The sequence below is a fragment of the Sus scrofa genome, chromosome 2 (genome assembly GCF_000003025.6).
Source record: "Sus scrofa isolate TJ Tabasco breed Duroc chromosome 2, Sscrofa11.1, whole genome shotgun sequence".
In the NCBI taxonomy this organism is placed as follows: Eukaryota; Metazoa; Chordata; class Mammalia; order Artiodactyla; family Suidae; genus Sus; species Sus scrofa.
This window is the reverse complement of record NC_010444.4, coordinates 55,843,924-55,867,359: the sequence shown is the minus strand read 5'-3', so window position 1 is coordinate 55,867,359 and position 23,436 is coordinate 55,843,924. Positions and strand designations below refer to the sequence as shown.

Genomic DNA, 23,436 nt, shown 5'->3' with positions numbered 1-23,436 from the left:
CATCAAACATCCACCAGGACTGCTTCAGATACCTTGGGCAAGCTGACTCATCAGATGTCATGTGCTTCAGTTCCAGGAAATCTTTATTTTCTGGTCACCAGATGACGTGCAGTTTCAGTTAAAGTTTGATATTTTCTTTTTAGGTGTGTCACATGAATCCAAGAGTTTATTCTCTGTAATGTGGGGAACACAGTTTGGATACCAGTACCTGATTTGGCTTTTCCAGTGAGATTAACAAGTCTTTCTGAAAGTGTTTTTTTTGTTTGTTTTGTTTTGTTTTCATTAGACAGTATCTCCAGTTTGTAAGATGTGATGCTTACAACTTATATTTTTCTCCCAAAAGAGCACTGAGACAAAGGTTATTTCATCAATTCATGATTTGCTTAATAGAAGTGAATTGGTTTTTGCAATACTAGAGTATCTATCCTTTGTATCAGTTGTGTGTCAAAAAAGGCCAGAGTCAAGTGCATTTGAAGTCATGTGACAATCTCAAAGGGTGAGAGTTTATGGGTTCCAAAAAAGGTGGATCTGAGATTTGGCCAAAGCATTTGGAAAGCTTCTACAAATTTTGCTAATTAAAATCTTACTAGTGCCATTAGTGTGTTTGATTAAATAAGAGGATTGAGAGTGGCAAGCACAGTGAAAGTGTTTTAACTGGCCAAATAGTAGACTTATCAAAGTACCTGATCAGTAAAATGGGTTCCTTGGTCCCTATGAAATTCAAGAGGAGTTCCCCAGGTAAGGTTTTTTTTGTTTTTTTTTTTTCCAAAAGGACTTTAAATCACAGAAGAAGTAGTAGCCTGTCTATAAGGGAAGACTTCAGTCCATTGTGAAAATATATAGAATGTGACTAAAACATATTTATATTTATTAAATGGAAGAAATTGTATGAAATCTATTTGCCAGCCTCAATTTTTTCTCTAGGCAGTTTTAAATATCCAGGAGTTGTACAAACTGACTTCCACGGGTTATATTTCAGACCAGTGGGATGAGTGAGGTAAACAATTATGTAGCCTTGTTGTTTCCCAACCAATACTGATTCATTAAAGCTACTATTTTGTTGCTAGAGCAATGGTTTTATGCACGCATAGTGGTAAGGAATGGGAATTTTATTGTCTCTAGTAGAATTGGGTTGTCATTTTCCCAAGCCAGGGTTGTATCGCTCTCTTTTTTGTAATTAAACCAACAATTGTTGTATTTCCAATCTTGTTTTTCCTCTTCTGGGCCAACTGTTGTACTTCTATAATAATATTTTTTCTAAGTTATTATTTGGGGAAATACTTTTCGAACAATGATAGAGTCTGGCTGCTATTATTTCTTTTATGAGCAGAGTTCCTTGCAGAAGTATCAGCAGGGTTAATTTCTTAAGCTTCCAGAGATTCAAGTTGAGAATGTCTCAGAATCTTAATAATAGCTTAAAGTATAAAATCATAATTCTTTAGCACGGGGGACATTCTTAATTTTATTTCTGCTAGAATAAAAGAAGTCATGTTGCTTATACGACATTCCAAAATCATGAGCTACACACACACACACACACACACACAAAAGAAAAAAAAAAAAGAAAAGAAATGAAATGAAAAAGAAATTCCCATTATGGCACAGTGGAAATGAAACCAACTAGGAACCATGAGGTTGCAGGTTTGATCCCTGGCCTCCCTCAGGGGGTTAAGGATTCAGCAATTCCTTGAGCTGTGGTGTAGGTCACAGAAGAGCTCAGATCTGGCATTGCTATGGCTCTGGCATAGGCTGGCAGCTACAGATCTGATTAGACCCCTAGCCTGGGAACCTCCATATGCTGCAAGTGTGGCCCTAAAAAGACAAAAAAAAAAATAATAATGAGCTATTCCAAAAGTATATCTTCTATCATCCATCTATCTATCTAACTATCTATCTATCATCTATCTAATCAGTTTCGCCTTTAGATAAATTACAAACAAGTACAAGCATGTATAATTCAACCTGTTTGGCTAAGGTAGAAATAGGTAATGATGCTCCCTCAAAAAATACCAAAGAAAGTTGCAATAGGATATCCAGGACAAGACTTGCCATTGTCATCTTGTAAATAAGAACCACCAGTGAACCATGAGAAGTCAGCCGTACAGAAAGGAATGTCCTGAAGATTATTGAGTCAGGAAGTGTTCCATAAGTGTTAAATAGTTGTGGAGAACTTTATCACCTTCATAGGCAATGAAAAGGAGAAGAGGATTGAGGTTAAGATTATTATAAATTAGGAGTTCCCGTCGTGGCGCAGTGGTTAACGAATCCGACTAGGAACCATGAGGTTGAGGGTTCGGTCTCTGCCCTTGCTCAGTGGGTTGAGGATCCGGCGTTGTTGTGAGCTGTGGTGTAGGTCGCAGACGTGGCTCGGATCCCGCATTGCTGTGATTCTGGCGTAGACCGGAGGCTGCAGCTCCGATTTGACCCCTAGCCTGGGAACCTCCATATGCCACGGGAGCAGCGCAAGAAATAGCAAAAAAGACAAAAAAAAAAAAAAAAAGATTATTATAAATTAAAAGAGTTATGCAAGGAGCAGTTAGCAAAATAATTTGTAGGAGGTAAATTAGCTGAGAAATGTGTACACTGAGAATTCTGAAGAAGAATTCTATTGTGTGACATACAAAAATGGCTAAAGGAGATCCCACAACAATTTTCTTGATGCCTTTAACAAAAAGAACAGTAGCAGTAACAGCTCTAATTGAAGGGTGGTGTCCCTGTGTCACAGAGCCCAGTTGCTGACTATAATACTCTGTGAGCCAACAGTAATCCCATGTTTGTTGGTGAGTACTTCAAAGGAATTCACTTCCTTTCCATTTATAAAAATTGGAAACTGATCATTGGAATGCCCAAGATCGAGGGTGGGGGGGTTCATCAAAATATCATTTAAGGCCTTAAAGGCTATGTTTTTGGTTCTTCCCATAAAACTGGGTTAGTGTCATTATTGCTTAGTAAAACATGCAGAGGTTTGCCATTAGAGAGAAATTTGGAATCCAATTTTGCCAATAACTAACCAACCTGAGAAAATTTCCTTTATTGGTGCTTAGTTTTGAGTTTGGGGGAAATTTGAGGATTATTAAGCCTAGCTACAACTAGATGTAGACTTTTTCTGATATCAAATACCCTAAATATTGATCCTTGGATTGAGAAAACTATAATCTCCCCATAGTGACCTTCCATGTTTTTAAAGTGAGAAGTTTTAACAAGTGCATTCTGTCTTTCCACGAGGAGAGAAAAAAGCAAATCATCCACATATTGCAACAAAGTAGAACCCCTAGGGAACTTTATATAATCCAGATCAGCCTTCTGGATTTGTGAGAAATAAGGACTCTCAGTAAAACCCTGAGGTATTATTGTCCAGGGGAAATTTTTTTTCCCCAAGTGAAGGCAAAAAGGTATTGGCTAGCTTCATCAACTAGAATATTAAAAAACATACCACATAAATCAGTTATAGTAAAGAATTTGAATCCAGTGTAAATGGATATTAGTTGAGTTTGAGGGTTATGAACAACAGGGTGTTGAGGGATAAAAATGTTGTTTATTGCTCAGAGGTCCTGGATAAACTCTCATCATTGGTGCTCAGGTTTTCTCACTGGTAAAATAAGAAGTGTTACAGAGATGAACACAAGGGATAATGAGACTTGAGGCTTTTAATCTTTCATTGAGCTTTATATCCTTCAGGACTTCTTTATTATAGGGTATAGAATAATTCTGGCAAGATGTTTTTTGAAGAATCTATTTAAGTCTTGGTGGCAGATGCACTGTGAATTTTGCCGGTATTATAACCAAGCAGAGCCCTGTGAGGCCTTCCCAGAGTGGACCCTAACTCACGTCCTCCACCTCCCTTTTTGTCTATAGAAATACTTCAGCCAAAAAAAAAATAATTTAATCAAAGGCCAGCTTTCCCACAGCCGTGGCAACTTGGGAACTGTGCCACATCTGTGACCTACACCACAGCTCATGGAAATGCTGGATCCTTAACCCACTGAGCAAGGCCAGGTATCCAATCCACGTCCTCATGGATGCCAGTTGGGTTCGCTAACTGATAAGCCAGGACTGGAACTCCAGGAAAGCATTTTTAAAGACCACGTGAGGGAGGGAAGTCCCAGGGTATATGATCAGCTCTTGCATAAATATTTTATTGGTTTATATTGAGGTAAAAGAGCAATGTCACAGGGTTAACATTATTGATCCTTAGAAACCAGTATGTCTGGGGGCTACATGCTCATTGTTATCAAGTAGTTAATTTCCTCCATTTGCTGGTGGTTTTGGCATCTGTGAAACAACTCAGGATATGTGCATGAGATACTATTATCTAGGGAATTCAGAAAGGAACTAAAGCAGAGGATATGGGGGAGGGGTCTGTCCTGTACAGCCCAATAGTGTCCTGAAGTAAAAGTGGGCTCAATTATGAGTATTGCACATGTCTACTCACCAGCCCTGGAGCCAGCACGGTTTTCTCTGTTTCCCATACAGTCCACCAAAGTTAAACTAAAATAAACAGACTTCCAGCTATTTCTCCAGCCAAAAATGGTGTCTCTTTAGGATCAGCAGAGACTGGCAGGCAATTCAGGGTATGCAACATCAAACTTCCCACACAGCAGAAGTGTTTCCAAAATATTGGCTGCCTCTGAGCCTCATGCCAAATAGAAATGTTAAGACAGATTTGGAGGACATAGAAAAAGTAGCTTTAATTGCCAGGCAAAGAGGGGACACACAAGGCTATTGCCTCAAGGGCTGTGCTCCCCCTTGGAGGGGGTAGTGAGGAGTCATATAGTTTTTGAGGAGCACAGTGTGATCAGCTCATGGATCTGACTGGTGGGTGGTGAGGTGACTGGGAGTCAACATCATCAAGCTTCCTGTTCTAACCAGTCTGGAGTCTAAGTGCTTGTGGGCACCATAGAGTTGTCATCTTCTAGTGGTGGCTTCGGCACCTGCAAAACAGCTCCAAAGACATGGCTCAAAATTAAATTGATTATTTGATTAAATTGATTCTTTGACTAAAGATTTTCCATAGATAAAAACACAGGTGGAGAACATGAGTTGGGGTCCACTCAGAGAAGACCTTTCAGGGTCTTTCTCAGTTACAGAAGGAGAACCATTTTATAGAGAGAAAAAGGAAGTTGGGAGGGCTATAATAAACAAAGAGTCTGTGGCTCTTCATTGGCTGAGTCGTTGCCAGGAAAAAAAGAGGAAGACATTCTTCTTCCTATTGGGTTATGATACTCTTAGCTTTATGTAATTAAGATTTCTCCTTTTTTTTAAACATATTTTAAGTTAAACAAGCCTCCCTGCTCTTTAATTACCTAGTGGATTTTTTGCTTTGAACTGTATGGTATAACCCTCCTATATGTTTTTATGTGTTATTTTGTTTTTTTTTTTCTTTCTTTCTTTCTTCTTTTGCTTTCACACCTGTGGCAAATGGAGGTTACCAGACTAGGGGTTTAATCGTAGCTACAGCTGCCAGCCTATACCACAGCCACAGCAATGCCAGATCTGAGCTGCATCTGTGACCTACACCACAGCTTATGGCAATGCTGGACCCTTAGCATTGCCAGGGATTGAACATGCAACCTTATGGTTCCTGGTTGGATTCCTTTCCACTGCACCACAATGGGAACTTTTTAATGTGTTATTTTGAATTCCATTTCTAAAACTGATTTTTTGAGGGAACATAGGAGAGATGTAACTATACATTGTGCTGCAAGCTCATTCATCCAGATATTTTCATGACAGCAATATGATCTATCAATCTCCTTCACAAAGTGCATATATTTTCATTATATGAATATACATTTTATTCCTACAGAATTTAAATAGGCGAGTGGGACTAGGTGCATAGTTATAGTAGTATAGTTGGTTATAATACCAAAGTTATTTTCCCAGGATATGTGAGGTCCTCCATGTTCCATTTTCTGCCATTCTAACCACTCCCTCTTTTATACCACTCAGAATTGGTCTATCCACCATTGTGTTCTGTTTAGAGGTGATTCTTGTGGGTAGGTACAGAGGCAGGAACTGGGAAACAGAAAGACTGTTGAAAACCCTATTAGGAATATTCCACCCATTTATGTGTATTCTGCTCATAACCAGAATGCCAAAGCTGATGTTCCTGCCTCCCTCAAGAGTCATATTTCCCATTTAAGTGAAATCTCACTTTGTTCCTACAGGTTAGGTTCTTGTCTCATAGCAGAAGGAATTCAGAAAAGAAAGGGAAGTTGAGAAAGAAAAGGGAGGATTTATTTAACTGAGAAATATACCTCTTAAAGAGAGGTGGACAGGAGTTCCCATTATGGTGCAGTGGAAATGAATTCTACTAGGAACCATGAGGTTGCAGGTTTGATCCCTGGCTTTGCTCAGTCGGTTAAGGATCAGGCACTGCCATGAGCTGTGGTGTAGTTCACAGATGCCGCTTGGCTCCCACATTAGACCCCAATTAGACCCCAACCTGGGAATCTCCAAATGCTGCGGGTGCATCCCTAAAAATCAAAACGCAAAAAGAAAAAAAAAAGAGAGAGAGAGAGAAAGAGAGGGGAGCAGTTACCCTGGGCTTCTCTGGCAAATCACTTATAAGGGGCATCCAATTGCATGGGTGGGATATTCACTGGGAAGGTGGGTTGGGGGTCTTATTCCTTAATTTTAATTTCAGCTCTACTCTCTGGCGGAGGGATTTTGGTCTTTATTTAGCTTTGATTGGAAGTGTCATGGCATCAGTGCATGATGGGTACTTCTTATCTGCATAGCTAATTTTATTATAATTTTATTCTAAGGAGGACATAATGTGCGACAGTTTACATTTGTATGCTGGAAATTCCTGTCCCTTTCCACCTTTCTTTGTCTGCCTCAGGGCAGTTGTCATGGGGAAAATGTGTGGTTTCCTGTCAGTTAGGAGGTTCCTGCTTTTTTTTTCTGCCCATGGACCCTGCTGTTTGCATGATATGTGGTTTCCTGCCATCTGGCCTCATGCCCCCGTTTCTCTGCTCATACCTAACTACCTGCTCTAACAACTCTACTTTCTCAGTTATTGTCTCTTTTCTGAATTCCTTCAGGAGGAGACAAGAACTTTTCCATGTGAACAAAAGTGAGTCATCAGCAGTGAATGGGTGTTTTGGCTGAGGAGAAAACCTAGGTGGAACATCAACATACCCACTCCAGGTAACAGTCCAATAGTTATTGATTACTTAATACATTCATCACTTCCTCAGGGACTTTACATAGAAACCACTATGGACTGGATATTGTTTTCCTTCTTACAATTTGAATTACTTAAGTTTAACCCTGATGAAATAGTACATGACATCTCATGCTCCTTGTGTGTGGAAGACCTGGGATTTGAAAGAATGAATCTCTGATTAAACAATGTCCTTTTGACCACAGGTGAAATAAATTTGTTTTAAGGTAGGTAAAGAAAATAATTAAACATAAAATTCTGCGTGTTTATTTGAGACTTCTCCTTCCCTAATGTGCAGTGTGTGTCTGAATTACGCATTAATCAGATTTTCTCAAAGATGGGAGTTTTTGCTCAACTGTAAAGATTTTTTTTTTTCTTCTAATGCTGGCAATGTAACTTAAAAGACTAAAGTTCTTTCCCAGCTGCGTAGGGGGTTATGGTGACTTGCTGCTCACTTTTTTCTTGCTTACCCGGACTGTGTATCCTTGAAAATCTTTATGTAAAATATCAACATATCATTTTGATGTATAATCCTTTGTCTCAAAAATGTATATGACTATGCTTCAACTTCTAATAGGCCTAACAGTTCTCAGTACTTTCTAAGACTTTGGTTCCCAATTGGCTTGAATATAATTCCTTTTTCCTACATTTTAACTTGGTAATTGAATTTCATCAATACCACTTTGTTATATAAGTGTTTAATGTTGACTTCATGAACTGAATGAACTGACATGCTAGTCAGCCCAACTCCTTGTCAAATACAGCAAAGGTTATAAGACAATGTTTCAAAGGGATATCATAGGCAGATATGGGGCCAGCAGTATTTTGTCCACCCTGAACACTCTGTCCTGGTCCTTCATCTGCATTTATTCATTTGATATCTTTTGAGAATAGAGCTATAAGTTAAAAATCAAGGATAAAGTCATAGTCCTTGTTCTCACAGGACAGATTTAGGGGTAATTAATCTTCAAGAAAACACATATAAGATATATGATCAGACAGATATGTGTGAAAATCTAGCTGAAGCCAGTAGAGATTAAGGCTACATTTAGTTCTATGTTTACAGAGACAGAAATAAACAATAGGTTATATTATGAACCATGCATCAATTACTGACACATAGGAGAGGGACAGTTTATATTATATTACATTGTTTTGTGTTCATGTGTGTGGTTATAGGTTTCATGGGAGATGGTTTTCAATATCAATTTTAATGAAATAGAGTCAAATTAAAAAATACAGATTGGGACACATTCTTGGAAGGATAGATTGAAAACAAAGGGAAGAAGGGGAAGATTTAAATGGGACAGAAAATAAATTTTGAATTACATTATTTATATTCAGTTAGTTAAAACAAATAAACTTCAAAGAAAATATATTTTGAGGAAACATCTAGGCCAAGAGCAAATGCATAAAACTTTCATTCAAATATTATTATTCTTATAAATGTGATACAAAACTTTCCCAAGTAAATTACATGTATAAAGAGGAAAAGTAAAGATGTTTTCAGTTTAAAAAAATTATGAATAAGAGAATTTGGATTCACATCACATTGTTTCCTTATCTTTGTAATAAAGTCCATGTTACTTAGTAGTTAGGAATAAAGGCAAAAAGTATGTTAATAACACTTATTTTCCATCATTTGCATAAAATATTTCCACTATTCCCTTTTCCTATCATCATTAAATTGTTGGTAAGGTGATATATTTAACCAAAAAAAATCATGTTTATGTCATAATGAATGTATAGCTTTTCATATTGTACACTTAAAAGACAGGTCAATCGCATGATTCAATTTTTTTAAAAACTGCCAGAAAAATGATGTTTATTGCTCCACTGATAAAATATGCAATTGAAGGAATTTATTATTATAGTGATGGTTTTATTGAAACTTTTTGCTTTTTTGGGTTTTTTTTTTTTTTTTTTTTTGTCTTTTTGCTATTTCTTGGGCCGCTCCCGTGGCATATGGAGGTTCCCAGGCTGGGGGTCTAATCGGAGCTGTAGCTGCCAGCCTACGCCACAGCCACAGCAACGCAGGATCCGAGCCGCATCTGCAACCTACACCACAGCTCACAGCAACACCGGATCCTTAACCCACTGAGCAAGGGCAGGGATAGAACCCACAACTTCATGGATCCTAGTCGGATTCGTTAACCACTGCGCCACAACAGGAACTCCTATTGAAAGTTTCTTACAATTTTCCTGGCCCATGGTATGATAAAAATGTTTCAAATTTCTGAAATGATTCCTTAAAAAGTGATATATATTGTTCTTGATCTGGGAATAATCACCAAATCTGTAATTTTAGGTCTTTTATAATTATAACATCATATAACATTATGTAACATTAAATAAAGGATCTAGAGGCCCTTTTTAAAGTAACTGAGAATCAAATTAAGTTTAATTTAAAATCTATTAAATTTAGTTTCATCAAAGTCAGGGACTCTGAGATATTCCATCAGCATATTCCACTCAAGGTTGGAATAACACCTTTAGTGTCAGCCCTGACGCTGGAGTGGTCTTGAAAAGCTCTGATAGTTCTGGGTCAGTCACAGTTTTTCTTCCCTTTGGAACTCCTGTCCCTTGTTTACTCATCACTTCTTCCTGAATCTTACCTCACTTCCTTGCCTAAATGGAAACTGAACGCTAACTCTCTCAGGTGTAATTACTTAATATCTTCTTTCCCTTGATTCAGGGTGGGTCTGCTGACCTTGCTACTTACTGCTTTACTCTGGATATCATTCACCCACTCTCTTTTTATAAAAAGTCCAGAGTTCCTGTCATGGACAGCAGAAATAAATCCGACTAGGAACCATGAGGTTGTGGGTTTGATCCCTGGCCTAGTTCAGTGGGTTAAGGATCCAGCATTGCCATGGGCTGTAGTGTAGGTCACAGATGTGGCTTGGATCTGGGTATTGCTGTGGCTGTGGTGTAGGCTGGCAGCTGTAGCTCTGATTAGACCCCTAGCCTGGGAACCTGCATATGTCATGGGTGAGCCCTAAAAAGACAAAAAAATAAAAAATAAAAGATAAAGAAGTAAATAAAAGTCCTTTAAGGCTCATGGTAAGTAAATGCACAACTCACTCTCCCCTCATTGAGACAATTCACAAAGCTGCTGGCCACACCCTCTCATTAACAAATGATACAGGATGATAACTTTCCTCCCAGAATTTTTGCCCTTAGCCATGTGGCCAATTCATCTTTCTTCTCATGACTTGAATTATTTCACTAATTCTTATACTCTTGACTTTTTTGTGATCCAAAACTAAACACTGTCTTAAATTGCTATCTTGAACTACTAAATACTACATATGACTTCCTATCAATCCACATAGCACAAATAGTCCTATTACAACTGCCTTTTTTAAATTCCAGATTTTAGTCAATATTTGCTTCACTTCTATCCAGTGTGATTGTTTACCTTGTTGGCAATCTGAGACTCTAAATTCCATTGCTTCTTTGCCTTCATCTCCAGCTCTCCATAGAGCTAAGCCAAAACCCAAGGTGTACTCTGTCTTTCACCATATGGGACTGAACTAAAACAGCTGAATGAATATAATGCAGAATACGCAGGCAGTTCACAATAAATTGGTGATATCCTACTTCAACTAGGCACTAATTTTTGCTTCCAAATCCACTTCTGTCTTCAGTTATTTATCAATTTTATTTTACAAAATGAGTCTGGAATACCTTTCCACTTTCTTCCAATTTTAACCTACACTCTGTGATAAATAAGACCCATTGATATTGTCTCAAAAACATAAGCTACATTAGTCCTCAGATGAGAATTTATACAAGCCCTAACTCTATTTTTTGAGCTCTCATCAGATTAAAATGATACTCTCACTTCTGCCTATCACATTAAAGAAAATGTTTTCCCTACATTTGCCCCACAGTCCCTTCCTTTTCAACCTCAAACTGGCAGTTTTCACTCTCTATATCATTCCTCAAATTTCAACACACTGGCAGGCCTTTGCCACAAGTATTTGAATTTAATCAGGTGCTGAAATCTTACAACTTACAAAAATACAACAGCCTCTCCAATACAGGCACATTTATCACATTTTTTCACAGTTGTGTTTCTCACAGTAATTGTTTGCATAAACACAACTGCTTCCATTTCCTTATATTCTAGTCACTCCCCCACTGTAATCAGTCTGATATGAAGCCTTCCCAGTACAAAAATGCCATCTTTCGCAAGAACAACAGTACCCTCCATGTTAAGAATTTTGAGAAAAACACCTTAATCCTCATCTTTCATGCTCAGTGACTCTTCCTGCTATGGCCCCCTGCAACTCTTGTTCTCTTTCTGTCTTTTCTCTAAACAGTAGTAAAATTTTCAAATGCAAAATATATTACTTCATTTCCAAATTGATACCATTCAATAGTCAATCATTTTTCTTAGTATAAAATCTAAAACTTCTACAGAGATTTGAATGACCTACATGGACTAGCTCTTGCCTTTCTCTCTGTACTCATATATTCCTTCCATCCCCAGTTTCCCTTGGCTGCTTCTGCCATTCATGCCATGTTCTCTGCACTGACCAGTATTTCTTATTCTCCTCATTCCTGAAGTGTAGGCTAAAACACTGCATAAATATAGAAAGCTCCACTAACCTTCTATGATGATTGAGACCCTACTGTTCTATTTTAATGTGCAGGCTTACACTTTTTATTTCGTAGCGAGCATCACAAAATAAAGAAATAAATTAGTCCTTTCATGAATCATTACATATTTTTCTCCCCATTGAGACATTAAAGCAATATCTTCCCTGGCCATTTCCTGGGTAGCAGAGACTGCAGCAAGGAGACTGGCATATATCGGGGATTAAAATATTTGTGGAATTAATGAATGGAATGGTAGGCAGGATTAGTAGAAGTTTTCTAAATACTGGTTGACAAGTAAAATATGAAAGTGATTTGTCTTTGAATGTACGGCCTTTGACTCCTAGGGATCAAAAGAGCATATGATACTTTGGACTTTTCTTTCTCTCCCATTTATTTCTCTTTTCTTCCCTTTCCATCCCCATTCTTCCCCTTCTCTCTCCCTCTCTTCCTCTCTTCCTCCCTTTCTCCCTCCTTTCCTTCCTTTCTTTTTTTCCCCTCTCCATCCCTTCCTTCTTTCTTTTCTTTCCTAGAATTATAATAAACAATGGCCAATAAAAGAAAAAAAAATCGAAGTTACTATACTAAATCTTTGCCACCTCAAAAATATTCATTTTTTCCTATCACTAATAGATAATTCAAGTCAACATATACTACTTTTATCTTTTTTTTTTCATTCATTCATTCCACAGATGTTTAACAAGCACTAATAACACTAGGAATTGAGTCTACAAGGACAGTCTCCTAACATTACTTAAATAAATTTCTGTATACAGGCTTTATGGACTCCAGAGTAACATTTTTATAGAATCTGAAAATAATGCATGTAATCATTATGGGCTGGGATTATACATTTAGGATCCCATCAGAAGATGAAAGAAAGTTTCCAGGACAAAATTGTCCCCAAAATGTTTGATAGAGGCAATTTAATCTTCTGAGTAGTTGTTGGAAATGGGCAAAAAAAAATAAAAATGTTGTTTTATTATGGCTTGTGGAATTTACTGTAATATCAATGATGTTATTCAGTTTGAAGGCTCTAAAACTGCCACTCATTTATCCCTGAACTTAATCTATGGTGTGTTCTTGTTGGTTTTCATCATTTAATAAAGAGACTGTCCTTCACTCTTACTCCATAGATGCCACAATTCCTTCTTATGACTCTTCTTACAGCCTCCTTGAAGTCTTTGTTCCTCAAGCTGTATATAACAGGATTCAACAAAGGAGTGATCACAGTGTAGAAGACAGAAATAATCTTATTGATTTCAGGTGACAGGTGGGCATTGGGGTGAATGTACATGGAGATCATTGTTCCATAGTAGATCATGACAACAGCCAAATGGGAACCACAAGTGGAAAAAGTCTTCATTCGGCCAGAGGCTGAAGGAATTCTCAATATAGAGGACACAATAAAAACATAAGACACAAGTGTAAGAAAAAAGCAAAAGCACAGCACAGCAACTGAGAGGATAAAAATGATCATCTCGGTGATATAAATACTGGAACATGACAGCTGCATGAGGGGAGGGAGGTCACAGAAGAAATGATTGATCTGGTTGGGCCCACAAAAATCCAACTTGGAAATCATCAGGGAAGGCAGAAATCCTGTGCCGACCCCTGTCAACCAGGAGATTGCCACCAATTTGTTGCAGATATCAGGACTCATCAGGAAAGTGTAGTGCAGTGGGCTGTAGATGGCCAGATATCTGTCATAGGCCATCATGACCAGAAGAAAGCACTCAGTAGCTCCAAAGAACACGAAGAAATAGAGCTGTGCTATGCAAGCAGGGAAGGAGATGGCTTGGCCCTGGGAAAGCAGGTTGGCTAGGAGAAGGGGCACAATGGTAGATGTATACCAGATCTCCAGAAAGGAGAGATGTTTAAGGAATGTGTACATAGGTGAGTGCAATTTCTGGTCCTGGCTCACCACTACAATGATGACAATATTCCCTGTGACTGTGAGGAAGTAGATGAACAAGAAAATGGCAAAGAGCAGTGTCTGCCACTCAAGGAGGTTCTGGAATCCTAGCAGCTGAAATTTAGTGACAGTTGACACATTTGGGGAATCCATTGTCTGTGGAGGAGAAAAACATTTTGGTAAAGCACTGTACATCAGGCATAAAGATATTTTATAACTATTTATGTTTGGAACTTCAGAGACTAGTGTTTTTAATTAGTTTAGATCTTATGTACTTTGAGAAGAGTAAATGCCTTTGATGTTATCTTGCTTTTAAAGACTACACTTTGATGTCAGAAGCTGAATGTGGATATTAGGTCTCAGCAAATTCCATTTATTGGGCTCTCTGAATTCTAGAAGTGGTCTCAGGTCCAAAGACATAGCCCAAAAAGTACTCTGATTGAAATCAAACTTAGAAACCAACAATAAAAATAAAGTTAAAAAAAAAAAGTCAGGCACATATGGAAGCAAATACCTTTCTTTTCTCAAAAAGAACAAGGAAACTTCCTTTTCCGAAAACATCAGCTACAGTATAACTCCTGTGACCTCTTGAGAAAGTTTATTCATAATCCTCTCACTCATTATTTATGGATAAACTGCTGTATGTGTGTGTGTGTGTGTGTGTGTGTGTGTGTGTGAGAGAGAGAGAGAGAGAGAGAGAGAGAGAGAGTCCTGTGCTGAGCTAACTAGTACCTCCATCTTTGTCATTTCTTGCCCACTTCAATAACATGATCAGCCGCTCTAATCGCTCCTTCCTGTGTACATTCAACAATAATATTTCCTTTGTTTTCATTTAATTCATTATCAAGCCCAATTCTGTTTAAGATTAATCTCCATGCACCATACATATGCTTCCATGCAGTAAAGGAGGTGAGAGCAAACACATAATGCAGCCACCAAAGAACTCCGGTGCTTAGAACAACCATTCTATATTTCCTCCATCTATTCACTCTTCCATTTCTCTCAGTGTTTGTTTCATATATATTTTTCTCTTCTCACACTTCCAAAACATCCTTGTTGCATATCTATACCCTCAAGAAAAGACCTATTTTACTCTTAAACAACAAAAAGAATAACATCATCAATAGCAACATAATCAGAAAATGAAACTGAAATCCTCCAATGAGAATATCCAGACTCATAGGTGACTAAATTCTCCAACCACCCACCACCATTAGTTTGTATGCATCTGCTTCCTATATCTTCCTCTGAGTAAAGAGTGGATGCCCAGGTTAATGTGAATCCCTCCACATATCCATCAGGGGTTGCACCCCCCCAACATGATTGAAGACATTGCAGGTATTACACCCTCTTACTCATCTGCATCAACAATGGCCCCTCTCTCTGTTGGGATCATTTTCTCAGCATGTCAACAGGCTCATTTTCTCTCCCTTTGAAAAAGAACAGTGAAAAAAAAAAAGTCTTGATGTTATACTGTTCTCCAAATACTACCAGCATTTGTCTGCTCTGTTTTTACTTCTTTCCATCTTGAAAGTATTATCTCTTCTGTAGGACTTCAAGACCTCTTAAAGGAGATGGAACTCAAAGCCTCTGGCCAAGAAAAGAATTACCAGACCCTTATCATCACCCCACCTGTCTCATTGTAATGCCCCTTCCCCTACCTTGATAAATCTGGCTTACTCCTTCCTGCCCCCTACTAGGAAAAGTATGAGGCCCTCTCCTTATCCTTCACTTATAGGGACATTATATGCCCCTAACCAACCAGCAATTATATCATAAGATCTCTCTTTCCTCAACCAATCAGCAGGTCAGCAGACCTCTACTCTCTCCCTGGGCTATAAAAACAAACATGACCACGCACTATGGGTCAGCTCTCCCCAGTCATTAGGAAGCCGTCCCACTGAGATAGCAGCATCTTTCATTTCAATAAATTCTTCTTTCTCATCACCTCACTACATTGGAAAATTATTTTTCTGAACCATGTGCACAGACCACTGCATGTCCCAGCTGCCTGTATTCTCACTTGAATCTACTGAATTGTCTAGTTTCTTCTTACCGCTGCAGCACCAAAATCACCCTGCTGCACCATTGCCCTCCAATCATCTATCCTCATTCCTAATCTTCACAATTTGTTGTCAGCATTGCACAGTTGATCCCTTCCTTTTCCTGGAGCTATTTTTATTAGTTCACATGCAAGAATATCTGCTTCCTGAATTCAGCTACACCCTGGTCATTTCACTTTAATCCATTTCTTTTTCTAGTATCTTTATATCCTCTAACCCAAAAATGTATGATGTCTAGAATGAATACCTCTCAATCTACCTCACTTCCTCCCTGGTTTCAGAGTCTCCTGACTTTAAATACCTCCAATTATGTAAATCAAGCTTGACTATAAGCCTCCTGTAAACAACTGCCCTATTTGAAATGCACAATGAGGTGTCCAATCAGCATCTGAAACAACATAAACTAACCTGCATTTCTTCTTCGCCTACCTGCCCCCTCTTAGTGAAACCACTCCATCTCATTAGGCTCCTCCATCCTTCCACTTGCTCAAGGCAGAAACCTTGAATTTGATTATTTTTTCTCTCAGACCCAGTATGTGATTTCTTGTCGAAATCACACCTGGCTCTACCTGAAAAAATATCTGGAAGCTGATCTTGATTTCACAACAATATTGCATACTCCCTGGAGAAAAAAGTGCCACATTCTTTCACCTAGATTGCTTAGTAATTGCCTTGTAGCTCCTTTGTATCCACCTCCCCTTCTTTAGGAAATTCTCAATAAAACAGCCAAAGTGAAAATTTTAGAATAGAGCATGTCATCCCTCTGATCAAAGCCCACAGCAACACCCAGCCTGCACAGGGAACATAAATTTACTGTGAATTGTTCCTGATAAGTGAATATATCACTGTGGCCAAACAATCAGTTAATTCACATATCAGGAATCTACTGTTCTGCTAATTCATTGTTTTTATTTTATTATACTAATTTTGCTGTGTTCTGTTTTCCCCTCTCACACTTGGGTAAAATCACTAGGAATACCACCTTCATTTGATAAAAAGAATTCATTCTGAGTAAAAATGATATTTTAATACAATCTTTGTTTTTTTTTTTTTAAATCTGGACTGCATTCATGGATTCATCTTGTATATGTATTGAATGGTATGGTATGTGATTTCTTAAAGCTTTAGAAAAGGGAATAGTGACAAAGCACTATATTTAACCAGGCCCTACTTATTTACTCTACCAAGTACCTCTCCAATCTCTTTGTCTACCTTCTTTTTTGCTCATTCTGCTACCAACTTTCAGGCTTCCTTAGTATTATTCGAACTACATAGGTCATGCTCCTTTTCTATTTAGCACATCGCTGTTTCCGAGATATTGTCCCTGCACATTTCTAAGTGCTTCATAACTCCTGTTCCTCCTTTCTGCTCAGATACCAACTTCTCCCCTATACCTACTCTAACTATTCTACCAGTATTCTGGGAGCCTATGATATCAATTCAAGAAGAATATTTTGTACATATCTTCATTCAGAGACAGAATATTCCAACAGTTCTTCCACTGAATGAACAACTAAAGGATACTAGAATGTTGTTATTTGATGATAAAGGACTGACTGATTCTTTTAGGCTCAATGTAATTAAGGTAATTCTAGCATTTGGAAATAATCAGTACTTAACTATTTGAATAGTTGGTGAGTTCCTCCTTACTTAAAGTATTTGAACAAAGAATGGTGATTATCAAAATTCAGCCTTCTTGTTCACTTGAGTTGCATTGTGGGAGGGGCTTTGATTGTTTTATTGATTGATGGATGGGTTGATAGATTTATTCAAAAACAGAGAGAGATGTTAGAAAATTCCCTGAGACACAACAATGTTCACAAATTCTTTTAAAGTGACAATGCCATTTTGGAAATTGGTCCATTTTTTGCTTTGTATTTCTTTTATTTTTTGTAAATATATTACCTTAGGACTCAATTTAAAATAAATGAAGAGTAGATTTAAAAACTTAAACATGGAGTATAATGAGGGCCTGGTTTGGGAGACCACAGGTAACACAAAGCAGCATTGTATTATAATAGACTAAGATTAAAAGTCATTTGGCTCAATTTCTTAGTCATCTAAAATCCCTCTCATAATGTGCACTCAAATTCACAAGGAAACTGAACTTTATTAATCACCATTCTTTGTTTAAATAATTTCAGTAATGAGGAACTCACTACCTAATGAAATATTGACTGTTAACTGATTATCTCCAAGTGCTAGAATTACCCTAATTGCATTTAGATTAAAAAGCAAAAGATCTGATTTCTAAAAGGCTAAGCTCTTAGAACAAATAGTGCAACCTCAGACCAAATGTTTTAGCTTTATTATGCAAATTAAATACACACACATGCATATATATATATATATATATATATATATATACAAAATTATATGAAAGTAAACATAATCAAGAATGTCACTGTTCTTACATGCAATCTTTCCTATAGTTAACTAAATGACCTTTGGCATCTCAAGTCTTCCTTTTTGGTTATTCCTCAGTTATTAAAGTTTTATATGCCAAATGATTTAGGTGAGATTATTTACTTTGCATGTACATACAACATCAGGAAAGTCTAAAACTGCCTTGGTAATGAGGAATCATTTTTAAAATTCAACATTCATGTCCACAACAGCCAAAACAACAACATGTATGTCATTGACACTAAAACACACACCTTGTGTATTTCTTTCTGAAAAACCTTTGAGCCTGTCCACATGAACCTGCCCTACCTGGCAGTCTCCACGGCATGGACAGCCCTAAATCACCACTGCTCCATGATCTGCCCAATTCTCTGGTAACCCAAATGTGGACAGTACTTTTTCCATGAGAGCAGGGATTTGCCATCTTCTGCTGGAGTTTAAGGCTGGGTACAGAAGACTTCTCCTTTCAATAACTCTGTGTTTCTTGGGGACCTGGCTTCTGAGAATCCTGTTCCCCAGATATCCTTCTATAATTTGACAATCAAGTTAGTAAACAATGCAACCAACCTTCTGAGATTCAACTCTGTCCACTGAGGCTTAGATGTCAGTAACACACTGGGGATTGTTGCAATTCTTGCATTCTTTTGGAATCATATTTTTAAAATTTAACTTAGGTTCAGTCTAATTTAACATTAAGTCTAAATGAACATTTTTTGTTAATGCTTAACAAAAAAATGAATCAAATGGAAAAGTGTGTTTTTTAGATCTAGCAAAGTAGGTAATTATTGAGTGACCCACCCTGAGGACTGAATATATGACAGCTACTTTTTGTTGAATGGCATTTCTACATCAAAATTTAATTACAAGTATGGTTAAATTTAAAAAAAAGCATGACTGCAAATTAAGTCATTTATTCAATTAAAGCACTCTCTACCCAAGCTTATTCTCAGTGTGAATCTGTCAATTTAACAAAGAAAATGCAATATGCGAATTTGATTATTAGGAGAGGAGTTTGGCAAAGGAAAAGTTCTTCATCCACCCATAATAGAGTAGGATTTAAAAAATCCATGTGTATGGAAGTCTATCTAATTAATAAGATCAAATTTATTATATTACTAGTTAAATGTGTGTATTTTGATTTAAAATATTAAAAGATTGAACGAAAAATACATTAAAATTGCACTTATTTTGGATGGTTTTTGATCATTCATGTTTCATTTTGTTTTGTTTTGTTTGTTTTTTGGTTATGCCCATGGCCTGTGAAATTTCCTGGGCCAGGGATCGAACCCTTGCCAAAGCAGTGACACAAATCATTGAAGTGATAATGCCAGATCCTTATCCTGCTGTTCCATAAGAGAATTTCTTGATCTTTCATTCATTCAGCAAATATGTATTTAGTAACTACTATATGCTCAAAGTTCATCCAGGCATTGGGATTCACCAGTGAATCACACAAACATTATGGTTAGATGAGATAGGCTGACATAATTCATTATTTATTGATGTTTGATTTAATTTGGAGAAGGAAAGAAAATGCAGTCAAAAACATATCTTTTTATTTTTTTATTTTTTTTTGTCTTTTTGCCTTTTCTTGGGCCGCTCCCGCAGCATATGGAGGTTCCCAGGCTCGGGGTCGAATCAGAGCTGTAGCCACCAGCCTACGCCAGAGCCACAGCAACGCGGGGTCCAAGCCATGTCTGTGACCTACACCACAGCTCATGGCAACGCCGGATCATTAACCCACTGAGCAAGGGCAGGGACCGAACCCGCAACCTCATGGTTCCTAGTCGGATTCGTTAACCACTGTGCCACGACGGGAACTCCTATATCTTTTTAAATGTCTATAGTACTATCTCCCATAATTAGACCCCTCATATCTAAACTTCCAAACTTCTTTGTGTATGTCCTACACATGGAATAATATAATTGAGTTACTGGGTTTTAGACTATATCTTGGCATATTTGCAGCTAATTTTATATAGCCCGAATCTTGCCTTTTAGTCTCAGATTATTTTATAGCTAATTTACATTGTAGGTCTTCCCTCTTGCTGTTGAATTTTGAAAAATAAAAAAATTGAACACAATTTGTGAACTGCAAAATAGCCCACTCTTTGAGCTAAATCCAGACCTTCCAATTCCTTTATGTTTGCAGAAAGAAAATGAGTCCTGACAGGGCCTTCAGAGCATACCAGAATCATTATCAAACACTAGACCTATAACTAGAGTTAAGACAGGGTCCATTTATATACCTTGCATTTGCTCACATCTCAAATTTCTCAAATTTAATATGTAGATGTGGTTTACCACACCTCCTTCAGAGAGCAATTGCAAATATCACACAAAACATAGCATGTATTCATTTGTTCCAAAAGCTACAGGGTCCTTTACTTTATGCAGTGCAACAGTAAAGAGCTTTTAGAATAAAAATATGAACAAGATATGTTCTTGTTCTTGAACCAGTTAAACAATTTTAAACATTCTAAATGTAAATGTCTCTAAATATCACATGATTGAATCTACTTTTGTTGACATGTACATGTTTTGATTAGCACCAAGGGCCGGCACTTCTCCCACTGGTCAGTGTCTTAGAGACCCTTGATTCTCTCACAATCACAAGGATTCTTCTCTGCCTCAAACTTTCTCTCTGAATTCCCTCCATAGAAGCAAAGAGGTACACTGTGTGTCGACACCACTTACCCAGCTAGGGAAAATGGATGCTGTGTCTACAGAGGATATTAGACAACCTTATCTCAGTGAATTATCAATAGAGCTTCGGGGGAAGAACAATAAAAATGCAACTGCTAAAATGAAAACCAACAGAGATCTTTTTAAAACATGTATAGCACTGGGAATTATATCTACTCACTTGAGATGGAACATGATGGAGGATAATGCAAGAAAAAGAAGTGTGTGTGTGTGTGTGTGTGTGTGACAGAGAGAGAGAGACTGAGTCACTTTGCTATACAGAAGAAAATTGACAGAACACTGTAAACCAACTGTAATGGAAAAAATAAAAATCATTAAAAAAATTAAAAAGTTAAAAAAATAAAAACCACAAGCAGGCAGGAAAGTGCTGCGTCAGTGGCTTTCGAGGTTTGTGCTGGCTGTTTTTTTTTTGTTTGTTTTTAAATTTTGTTTTCATTACAGAGTGAGCTGAGGCTAGGGGTGGTGAAGCAAGGGTGTGGCCCAGAAAGAGCTGAAAGCCTTGTTGAAAAGGATTCGAGCTAGGAAAGAAAATATAGAGACTCTGGAGAGATGGTTTCAGGAGCCCAAAGACATGATGCCAAGGAAGTTAGGAAAGGTGAGCAAGGAGCAACGTTCAGAGGAGAAGCATCCCGTATTGTCAGAGAAGGCAGAACACACATGGAGCTGAGTATTAGAAAAAGATGATGGCAGAGGTTGAGGAGATTAACTAAATGATTGGGAACTATGCAACCTGCAAATGAATCAGAGAATGGAGACAGAGTAAGGATCCAAGAGTGGATACACCAAAATGTAATTGTATCAGTACAAAGATAGGTTTTATTCACTTCAGAAGTATGATTGGAAGGAAATACAAGTTTAATTTTAGAACAACCCTTTTAAACAAGAAAGTGATCCGAGAGAATTTATAAATACAATGACACCTAATTATAAATAATCTAGTCCACTTACTTGCACAGATTGGCTGTAAGAAAAATAGGTTTTTTTAAGAACAATGGCACAGTGCTCATTCCTAGCCTCCAAATGCTACAAGACAAAATAGAGCCTAAATTCATCGACTATCAGGAAAGAAGTATTATCTAATATTAGATCATCTACTTTGTCACATCCTCCTGAAAACCACTTTGATCCCCACACCTAAGGCCAGTGACCTTCTCTTAGCCTTTTAGGCACTAGGGAATCTGAGTTCAAGCTAGCTGAACTACTAATGTCTTCATACATTTGAGTCATACATTGCTTTATTATGTCTCCAAATAAAATAGAAATGTGTTCTAGCATCATTGATAGTCACAGCAATATAAATCAAAACTATATATGTAAAATGTAGAAAATATGGATCTCACATTTTATATAATATTGGATGTTAAAATTTTTCTTCCATTAGCTTATAGGATAAACTGTATTAATTCTGTTCATTCATTTATTCAGTTATTTATTCGATTAGAATTTACTGGGTATTTTATGTGCCAGTCACTTTTCAAGGTACTGGGGATATGGTATTGAACAAAATAGAAAAAAAACAATCTCCTCCTTACATTCTAATTATTTTCTGTTCATATTACTATTTCTTCTATTTTTCTTTAATTACATATACTTACTATGTGCCAGGACCTATATCAAGTTATGATATCTATTAGCTTATTGAATCCTCTGAACAGCCTTGTGTGAGTGGCACTAACAATATCCTGATATTTTAGAGGAAGTTTGGTACAGAAAATATTTGAAAGTTCCTTATCTAGCAAGTGGCACAGCCTTTGGTCTGGGTCCAGGGTCTGCTTTTCTACTGTGGAGTCCTCTGCCCTTTTTCTTTCTTTTCTGAATTCACATCTTTGATGTTATGCTTATAACTGTCTCTGTTCTCAAAGATTTAATCTATTTTAATTATACACCTGACCTTTAGGCAAATGGCTTCCAAACCTATTAGACCCTACCCTCCACCAAGACTCTAAGCCAAGCTGGACACCTGAAATTAATACAATATCATAGGTCAACTATATTCCAATTAAAAAGAAAAAAAGTACCCCAAACCTCACAGGATATGCAAGGACCTGAATCATCTGTCCCTGCCTCTCCCTGGGACCTTATCTATTACCACTCATTCCCATCTTGCATACACACCAGCCTGCCTGGCTGCCTCATGTCATGGGGTTCATCCAGCTCTCTCCAGCAAGTATTCAGTTTCTGTACTCTGTGCTCTTTGTTCTGTTTGCCAGAGCCCCATCTAGCTTTCAGCTTGTACTTATGATTCACTTATTAACTCAGAGACTGTCAAGGGAAGGACCCCCATCCCAAAGGTTAGTTCAACCTTCTGTTTTATTCTTGCAGCATTAGTGAGTGTCCTTTCTCCCAGTTTTTTGTTTATAACTGTATGAGTTCTCCTGACAGATCTTATGTCTTCCTTAAGAGCTGGGCCATATGTCTTTTCTAACCTGTGTGTCTGAGATTCTGGTAGCTGGTTCTGAGGAACAGATCAAATAATATGTTACAAGCATCCCATCATCACTTCAAAATTTAACAAAATGAAAATTACATTTTCCATAAATGACAGATATTTCTCACATTTGTCTACTTTCCAG

At 37.5% G+C, this 23,436-nt stretch overlaps 1 protein-coding gene across 1 annotated transcript; it reads right to left on the bottom strand.

The window, feature by feature from the left end:
* Positions 12,870-13,841, bottom strand: LOC100739823 (olfactory receptor 11L1). The gene has a single exon (XM_003480739.1). It carries the CDS (start codon positions 13,839-13,841, stop codon positions 12,870-12,872), a length of 972 nt encoding a protein of 323 aa, XP_003480787.1.

Coding starts and splice junctions, on each gene's coding strand:
- LOC100739823 (XM_003480739.1), bottom strand. CDS start 13,841: ATGGATTCCCCAAATGTGTCAACTGTCACTAAATTTCAGCTGCTAGGA.